At 36.0% G+C, this 10,120-nt stretch overlaps 1 protein-coding gene and 1 long non-coding RNA gene across 2 annotated transcripts; both read left to right on the top strand.

The window, feature by feature from the left end:
- Nucleotides 1–1,558: 1,558 nt before the first annotated feature.
- Gdi (GDP dissociation inhibitor) lies at nucleotides 1,559–10,094 on the top strand. Its single transcript, XM_011052887.2, has 5 exons — nucleotides 1,559–2,159; nucleotides 6,777–7,190; nucleotides 7,350–7,563; nucleotides 7,635–7,817; nucleotides 8,037–10,094. The coding sequence occupies exons 1-5, from the start codon at nucleotides 1,999–2,001 to the stop codon at nucleotides 8,391–8,393; spliced, it is 1,329 nt and encodes a 442-aa protein (XP_011051189.1). The 5' UTR covers nucleotides 1,559–1,998; the 3' UTR covers nucleotides 8,394–10,094.
- LOC147911095 (uncharacterized) lies at nucleotides 2,167–5,964 on the top strand. Its single transcript, XR_015547396.1, has 2 exons — nucleotides 2,167–3,269; nucleotides 3,362–5,964. It is a non-coding gene; the product is annotated as an uncharacterized LOC147911095 (long non-coding RNA).
- Nucleotides 10,095–10,120: the final 26 nt, after the last annotated feature.

The following is a 10,120-nucleotide window of genomic DNA, read 5'->3' as shown; positions in this document are numbered from 1 at the left end:
CGACGACATCTGGTGACGCGAGATCGCGTAATAAGAAATATGACAGACGACAAGTTCCTAGGACTGATATAAACATGAAATGTTACTATAAGACGTAAGCCGCGTTCTACAAAAGCGACAATCAGTTCGAAACCGTAATTGGTTGAAATCGATGAGTGATCTGCCTTTTATTCTCGAGAAACATCAATCGCTTGTTTCTATAATTAAAAATTATAATTCTACACATAATAATACTAATTAATTTATATTTATCATTGGATTAGAAAATTCTACAAACGTCTCTTTTCGTAAATAATTGTTTTAAATCGTATTTGGTTTTATCAATATATAAGATTTCTGGATGTATTTTTGTCACTGATGAATAAATATTGGTAAATAAAAAATATAATTATAATACAATTAGCATACAATACATGTTTGCTTTGAAAAAAATAATTATTGTATGATTAAATAAATTAACAATCCGCTATATACATATAATACCAATCTAAGAGATAAGCATTGTAAATCTTCACATGATAAGCTCATAAACCTTCTTTTTCTGTCCCACTTTTTCGCATCATAAACCGAGAAATATATTTCGTTATCTTGACAGTTGATTGCGGAGTTCACAACTGATGCTCAGAAATGTTCGGTTCTATGTTCTTATGTGATTCTATTTTTCAACTTATAATACGAATCGAAATTTATTGTGTGTCTTGAGATAAAAATTACAAAAGTGAGCGAATTTACTGAAATATTTATCATTTTATTGATCAACATATTTATCATTTTATTGATGAACAATTAATTTGTTACATTTATAATTTTCATCTGTTTCAAGACAAGAAAGTCATTGTAATTAATCCCTTATCTCACATGTGATTAAATAATGAATTCATATGCGCATAAAGTAAGAACTCGCTTCTCTTTAAAGTAAGATAACCAATCTTTAAAAAAAAAGCAGGCCATTAAAAAAAAATTAATGTTAATTGTCGTAGTGAAATTTTAATCGATATTTTTTATAATTTTTAACAAAATACACGAACAATATTGTATTATATTTGACATTTATTGTTTATATTATATTTGTAAATGACTATAGTAACATACAATAGTAACATAATATACAATATATAATATACAATATATAATAATATACTAACATAACTTAATATACAATAACATCATGTGAAATCAGAACAAATATTACATCAAATTACGACATCACATTTTATTTTTTTAAATTGTGTTTTTCTACTAAATGTTTTTTTATGAATACAAATATCTAAGTTTTGAGTAAAAAAAATCATATTTTTTAAACGTTAAAAATTATTACATTTATAAATGTACGTTATAAATTTTACATTTATTATTTTCACTTATTATTCCACACTTATTGTGTACAAATTTAAAGGGAAAATTCATAATAATTATGTCATTAATTTAAGATAAAAGATTAGACTGTCCTTAATTTTGGACGATTGGTCACCTTACTTTAAAGCCGCTTCGCAACGTGTCGGCGTGACACGCGGATCTAGGGGAAAGTTAGATATCACCCATCGCCACCGCTAGTCGCTACTGGCCGCTATTCGGCTACTGCCGTCGTCGTCGCCGCTGCCGCCGCCGCCGCTGCCGTCGCCGTCGTCGCTGCCGTCATCGTCGACAGAGCAAAGCGAACGAAAGAGCTGGTCTTCCTTCCGTTCCGCGCCACGCCGTGTCGTGTCGTGCCGTGTCGTGCTGTGCCGTGCAGTATCGTGTCACGTAGTAATCGCGATAGGCAGCGTTTTTTTAATCGCACGACGTCGTAGGACACGCGGCAGGCGAGAGAGAACGAGAGAGCGAGAGAGAGAGAGAGAGAGAGAGAGAGTCTTCGTTCCGTGACTGCTGTGAGGAAGAGAAACGCGAGAGAGCTCGCGAGCAGTACATTCGGCGTTCAAGCACCGCGATAATTCGCAAGTCTCGGACCACCGCTTTTCTCTTCGGCTTCCCTCGGTCCACATTTCGCCCGGCGCGAACATGAATGAGGAATACGACGCGATTGTCCTCGGCACCGGCCTGAAGGAATGCATCCTCTCGGGCATGCTCTCCGTCAGCGGCAAACGGGTGCTGCACATCGACCGCAACAAGTACTACGGCGGCGAGTCGGCCTCCATCACGCCCCTCGAGGATCTGTTCAGGTGGGTACTCGTCAGTCATCTTCCTCGACTTCGTACTACGGTTCGATTCTTTTTTTTTCTCTTTTGTGCTTTCGGAAGAACGAAAGTCCATAGAACGCCCATTTTGAGGGAAATTCCTTAAGCGTCGAATCATACAAGATTCTTTGAGCCATTCGACAATATCTGACCGTGTCTCCGGACGTTTACGTTACATGAACCCGCCCCTCGTTCCCTCTCCCTTCTTCCTCCTCTCCCCTCCCCCTCCCCCCACCCAGAGAGAACTGTCGTCGTCGACAGCTGGAGTGACGTGACACGATGCGATCGCGGATATCGATCCCCTTTCCTTTCACGATCGAAACCTTGCTAATAGATATGCAGGAAACGAAAAACGGTGAATGAACGAGGAGAGAAGAAAGGAGCGGGCGAAGGAAGAGATACGTTCCCGCTGGGGAAGTGGGAACGTACCGTATCGTCGGAACTGCGCCGCATACGGGTGAGGGGCAAAGCGTATCGATTCTCGAGCCCGCATTCTCGCCGCGCGCGCGAATCGTCCGAACGCGGTCGCGCTTTTGGATTCTCGTCCTTCTCTCCACGATTAACCATTTTCGGCATCGGGACGCCAGCCCTCTCGCTTAATCTCTACGGTTTTATTTCTGCACGAAAGTCTATACAATAAGAAAGATTATTTACGACGCAATTGTTTACGAATCTCGCATTCTGCGCAAAGATTATCCACGAAATAAATTCTCATTCTGACGTCGGCGAGATTAGTCGATCTCTCTGTTCTCTGCGTATTGCATTGCATTACACTTTCTGCAAACTTTCTCGAAACAGATTAAAGCTATGATACATAGAAAGAACGTAAGCAACTTAAAATTGAAATGTAACAATTATACAGACTCAAATTTGAAATTTTTTTCTTTGCTTATAATTGTGTTAAATAACATAAGCATATATCAATATTTGCTGTTGCTTACGTTATTATTAATACTTTTTACTATGTTGACCAATTTACTTATTGCCTACGCCTTAACGTCTTATGTCTTTTGTGTGCCATAATCTTAATTGGAATTCTTTGGAAGAGAAGAGATGGAAAGAACAAAAACTTCAGCTGTGAAGGACAAGATTAAGGTGGACTTTATTTTTGTTTTCTGTATTTGGAATAAAACAAAATGTACAAAAATACAAAATGGGCTAAATGGGCGTTTTTAAAACGTTTCCAGGAAAATTCTCTGCACATTCTTAGAATACCTTGGAGATTTATTCTGTATTGGAGATCTGGAGTAAAAACTAAATGGATTTATTTATTTATATTGAAATTTTGGAGCGGAAACGAAACTAACGTTTAGTTAACTCCGAAGACGTTCAACGCTAATTATGAATTCCAGTCACTACTGATCACTCGAATAAAGAACGGAAAGTTCGGTACTATCGGCCTTCGCAATGATTATACTCGAGTAGACAGGAGGGGAGAAAAAAAAGAGTACCGCCCTCCCCTCCGAAAGAACCGCTCGATCGAACGTTGCGAAATCGTTAGCGGAGCTGCCGTTTAATAATTTGACTCCGCATTAAATTCTAAATTCTTCTCAGCGACTTTCTTTGTCGCAATTTCGCTTACGGTTCTGAGACATCATTCTCTATTCCGATAATTCGATTCACTGCGATATTCCACACTGGCGTTTCTTAACTATATTCTCTGTATCCTTTTAATCTTTCTCTCTTCTTCGACCAACATACATTTTGATTTTGTAAATATAAAAAGGAGAATATTTTTTATTACTTCTTTGTAATAAAAACTTATATTGATATTGTAAAGAATATTTGATCAAAGTGTGAATTAAAATTATTATAGCAAAAGAAGAAAATTTTATTAATTAAATTGATTTTATATCTCTATTTTCGAACAATTAATTTTTTATTTAATATACTTCTTTGTAATTACATTTATTTTTATCTTCGTTTTTTTTTTCAAAATTTCTTTAGTTTTGCTCTTACTTTTTTCACCTTTCCTTCAAATTTTTTATCCTTGTTTGCCTTCTTTCGCAATTTTTGTTTGTTTCTGTGATTATTTTACAGTTTTGCAAATTATTTTTCAACGATACATATAACGCGAATGCACTTGTCAATATCCATTTATTGAAAATACTCGAGATAGGCGAGAGTGTACAAAAACCGATATGATATTCGGTACATTTCAATACACATATACATATATACAAAGATATAAGATATCCACACGTGTCACGTGTGCGAGTCAATTTACGCGCGTATCAATTTACTGCTTATCATACGAGAGGCGATTTTTCCATAATTCTCAACGACTTTATGCGAAATACTGTTCTCGCATTTATTGCGTTACGGCAATAATTACGATTACGCAGGAAATACGATCGAACTTCAAATCACCACCGCAATTACCTTCTCTTTTCTCCTCCGATTATACGTACAATTTCTTTCGCAAGATTTCCGTATTACGCTGAATATCTAGCTTCCATCGCATTGATCTTTTAAGCCTGAATTTCATAGTAAAAACCATTTATCATTGTTTTTTAAGCCTCCTGAGTAGTCAACACAGTCATATTGAATCATGATGTCAGAAACAAGAAATGACGCGTAAATTTTTATTATGTATTTATAAATAAAGATAATTTGGATAAAAAACAAAATGATGAGATTGCTTTAAAATATTTGTAAAAATGGACAAAAACTATGCTTATCCTCCCTGACAGTAAATAATCGTAAAAAGTGATAAAAGTCACGTATAAGTGCCACGTGTAAATAAGTTATGCATACGCATTAAATAAAAATATTATTATTATAATATTAGGTGTTGGAATTAATTCGTAGCGTTTTTTAATGAAAGAATGTTATTTATTTCACATGAGCATTAAAAAATACATTAATGAAAGTACTTCCCATCACTTGTAAAACGCTACGAATTAATTCCAACACCTAATAATATAAATATTTTATAGCAATCTCATTATTTTGTTTTATCCAAATTGTCTTCATTTATAAATGGCACGTAATAAAAATTAATGTGTCATTTCTCGCTTCTGATGTCATGATTCAATATGGCTGTGATGACTGCTCAGGAGGCTTAAATATACTTTAAGTTATATTTCTACATAGAGAAAAAATATTTTCATGTTAAATATTACATTTGGATAATTAGCAATTTTATTGAATATTCGCTAATTCTAATTTTTATTTATTTATTTATGGAATTTTCCTGACGTTACAGTGGTAGCTGAACAATCTGAGCTAAACGAAAACGCGACTGTACGCAATGGATAAGAGAGGAAAGAGATAATGCTTGAGATAACATTGTTTTACGTTGTTTTTCACATTCCTCTTACTGTGATTTCACCGCGGCACTCTCTTGACCGCATGATAATCGCATAAAAAAAAAAGCGCGATGAAATGTCAAAAGTTCGCGATTAAGGTCTTGTACTTCTCGACTTTCCTCTACTTTCCGTCCTTTCGCCTAGGGTTTGTATTCTGTTGAGAAGTACGGTGTCACCTGAAAAGCACGGATATCCTGTTGCCGACACTTGATACCCGTTATGTTCCCTCGTACAGCATCGCGCAAACATGAAAGTCTGTCGAGGAAAAGGACTTTACTACTCATCCGAATGTAGATGGAAAGCGGAACGACGGCCGTTCCGAAGATTGCACGTAATTACGTGTTTCGTGTAAAAAAACGCGAGAAATGTACGTTGAATGCCGCTGATTTTGATGGACCTTTCATCTATCTATTATTCGTCTCACAACTGCGAATATGAATCCGTATAAGTAAAAGAATGAATACGTATAAGTAAAAGAAGTAATTAAGATGCGAATAAATCGCTGTTGCTGCGCAATGGTCGTTCTTGTTAAGAACAACGAAATTTAAATGAGATTCAAGATGAATCTGGACGAAAATAAAATTAATCGATATGGATGATCGTAAAGAATAGTCGGATAAATTACGGATAGAACGGATATTTACGTAGAAACGCTTCTACGGTGTCGCACCTTACGTCATTGCGACAAAGAAGTCAATAACGAAAAGCGACTAACACGAACTCTAAATTATATGTCGCACATGGTAATTTGTCTATCACTGTCAATAAATTATTGTCCTTGGAGTCACATCGCGTTCGCGTATCGTTCAATTATTATTTACGAACAAATTGTCAACGTATACGACGATTGCAGGTTCATAAACAATATAACACCTCGTGTCGACGCAGCAACCTCGTACAAAAATAATTTTCTCTGATAATCCTCAGTCGCGGTTTCTGATCGCAGATAAAGACTACGGAAGCGGAAGTCCGACTCAAATCTTTTAATTACGAATGATGGAAATCATCGACTGGTCTTCGTAGTTTTATTTTTCTACATATATATTTATATGTGATTCTATATATCATTCAAAATTTCTTCGTGACATATTCCATAAGAAAATTAAAAAACAGGGAGAGACATTTAACATCCCTAATTATTTTAAAAAGCAATTACTTTAATTAAATATAATTGTACTTAATTTCACGTTATCTTTGTTGCCAATACTTTTAAAAAAATGTAGTACATACGATTGGATAGATTAATTATTGTAGATATTCGTTTTTAATTATCTTGCATTACGTTGTTTAGTAAATTCAAGGCTCCATCGCCGGACGAGAGCTATGGCCGCGGTCGGGATTGGAATGTTGACTTGATACCCAAATTCTTGATGGCAAATGGTCTTCTCGTCAAGCTACTCATTCACACGGGAGTGACGCGTTACTTGGAGTTCAAGTCAGTGGAGGGCTCGTATGTATACAAGTCGGGCAAGATCTCAAAGGTACCAATCGACCAGCAAGAGGCCCTGTCCAGCGACCTGATGGGTCTGTTCGAGAAACGGCGTTTCCGCAGCTTCCTCATGTGGGTGCAGAGCATGCAGGAGGACGATCCTAAGACGTGGGATAATTTTGACCCCTTCAACAACAGTATGAGCGCATTGTATAGCAAGTTTAGTCTTGATAAGAATACGCAGGACTTTACTGGACATGCGTTAGCATTATACAGGTAATAATTAACATGAATGATTTGTGAAAATTAAAAGAATTTGTGTAACAAATAACATCTTTTTTTTCATTATCTTAAAGTGTGTTTTATAGAAATATACATTTGCCAAATATTTATACATCTATTTTTAAAGAGTAATAATATCTATATTTTAATTAGGGATGACGACTATATAGGCCAAACTGCGATAACCACTATCAGAAGGATTAAACTATACAGTGACAGTTTAGCGCGGTATGGAAAATCACCATATCTCTATCCGATGTATGGTCTGGGTGAACTTCCTCAGGGATTCGCTCGTCTTAGCGCTATTTATGGTGGCACATACATGCTGGACAAGCCGATTGACGAAATCGTCATCAAGGATGGCAAGGTAACTTTTGCGTTTACCATATCTTTGCAAACTTGCACTCAATCATTGAAATTAATTGTTGTTTCACGCAGGTGGTCGGCGTCCGTTCCGGCGATGAGGTAGCTCAATGCAAACAAGTTTTTTGTGATCCTACATACGTATCTGATCGCGTGAAGAAGGTCGGTCAAGTGATAAGATGCATATGCTTAATGGATCATCCTATACCTAGCACAGCTGACGCATTATCCACACAAATTATCATTCCTCAGAAGCAGGTAATTGACGATAAATTTTATTTCGCGTATAAATGAAATTATATCATTTGAACTCTTGCAATTTCGTTTTTAACTTTATAATATTCTAAAAATCTTTCTCAATTAAGATCTAACAAAATCTTTAAGTCATTTATTCGCGTATGTAGATATAAATTTGTTAATATAATATTTGAAAGCTTTGTTCTGCATATATTTTTAATCAAATACTTTTTTCTTTAGGTCGGTCGTAATTCCGACATATATGTGTCTCTCGTATCGCATACTCATCAAGTTGCAGCAAAAGGCTGGTTTATTGCCATGGTTTCGACCACGGTGGAGACGAAAAATCCTGAAACTGAGATTAAGCCTGGTTTGGACTTGCTCGGTCCGGTTAAGCAGAAATTTATTAGCATTTCCGATTACATGGTGCCGGTGGACGATGGTCTCAACAGCCAAATATTTATATCCACCAGCTATGATGCTACCACGCACTTTGAGACTACTTGCTTAGACGTGCTCGACATATTCAAGCGCGCCACCGGTGAGGAGTTTGACTTTAACAAGGTCAAGCACGAACTCGGCGACGAGGATCAGTAACCGTAATCATGGAATGCGCGCGAGCATATACACTCGACATTATGGGAAAATCAAAGCGCCCAGTGTATTTGCGTATTCGAGTAAAAGGGAAACATCGCTCGATTGCCGACTGCGTCGGCATGCGACAGTGTCTCAAGGCAGATACCATGGAACAAGTCACGCTGCGAGCAGACCTGTGCCTAATTATGTAGATTCTTTTTGATAGAGGATGAAAAACGGAAACAAAAAAAGTTGACTAAATTCTCTCTATCAAATTTCTCTCTCCGTTTCACTACCTTCCTAATCTCGTTCTGCTGTTCCTGCGACACAGTCCTATCCGAAGCGCATAAATTTTCCACACTCACACGGAAAAGAATTCTCGGACTCTATTTCTACGATTTCGAACACCGAATTATATAAGGTTAGATTCAATTATAAATTTATATTTTACACGAAACATAAATCCAATCTGCCAATATACATTCGAAAGGAGAATAATAATAAAAAAGCAAATAAAGATATTGAAACGTCCGTCATAACGTGTATACAATACCTATGTACCATATTTTAATATATCGAAATAACTGAAACGTTTATCGGCAGATTAAATTGTACAGAAAATGTCTACAGGTATTGTAACAACATGATAATGTTGCTACAAAGGCTACAATACATTGTTAACTGATAATTGAACTTTACAATGTAAATCTCATATCTCTGTTTAGATTAGCTCCGATAATTTCTAGATGTAGAAATATTTCTGACAAGACTCGGTTGTTGTGGAAAAATTTACCTATATTTGGATGTTAATTTTAGGTTGTCTAAGTTGCATTTATCGTTTCGAACAAAATAATCGAACAATAATATAGTTTTATACGAATTGCTAAATGACAAGCATATAGATATTCGTTGACTTTCCCTTGCTTATTAACCGTGTAGCAAAATTATAGAAGTAACAATATATAATGCGTTATTCGATGTATATTCGCGTATATGATTGTAACTATGTTTCATCTTCCATATCCGTTTTTCTCATTAAAGAAACGCTCGTTTAGGAAATAAATCATAACTATCGATAGCACGATTAGACGTCTTCAACTTCAACGTACGTACAGAAACAAAATTAGGAATAGGGAAGTCGCATGCTCATGTACGCTTGAGACAAAATTGATGGTAAATGGGGAGAAAAAAAATGAAAAAAGAACGAAGGTCGATACCGAAATGTTGAAACAAAAAATATCCGGAGCGGCCAAGCATTTCATTATAGATATATTATAGATCTATATAGTATATATATTATATATTACAAAAAAGTATATGTATACATATATATATATAAATATGAGAAAATGGAGTCGTTGAAATATTGTTGTTTCGTGTGAGCTTGAGATCCGGATTATTTCATTTGCATTATAAATCATTGTATCGTTACCTGACAAGGAAAGGACAAGTGATCGCGAACATGTACATCGATCAATTCATTAACGATATATGTGCGTCAGAGAAGAAATGAATCGACCGTTTTTCTAGATTCACATTTTGTTTGCACTCTCGCATGGGTTACGACGGGCACACGCAATTTCACATTACATAAGAAAATCTGGTGGGAAACTGGTATACTCAAATAATGTGGACACTTGTCTCAACTGCAACAGATACGTCATTATCCATCAATTTGTAACACGAGAGCTGAATGGAATAAACAATATTGTATTAACCGTGTACCTTTGCAATTCCGACTAATCTCT

This window comes from Acromyrmex echinatior, chromosome 1 (genome assembly GCF_024713525.1).
Source record: "Acromyrmex echinatior isolate Ae372 chromosome 1, ASM2471352v2, whole genome shotgun sequence".
Lineage (NCBI taxonomy): Eukaryota > Metazoa > Arthropoda > Insecta > Hymenoptera > Formicidae > Acromyrmex > Acromyrmex echinatior.
The sequence above is the reverse complement of the archived record's forward strand: the minus strand, read 5'-3'. Positions and strand labels throughout refer to the sequence as shown.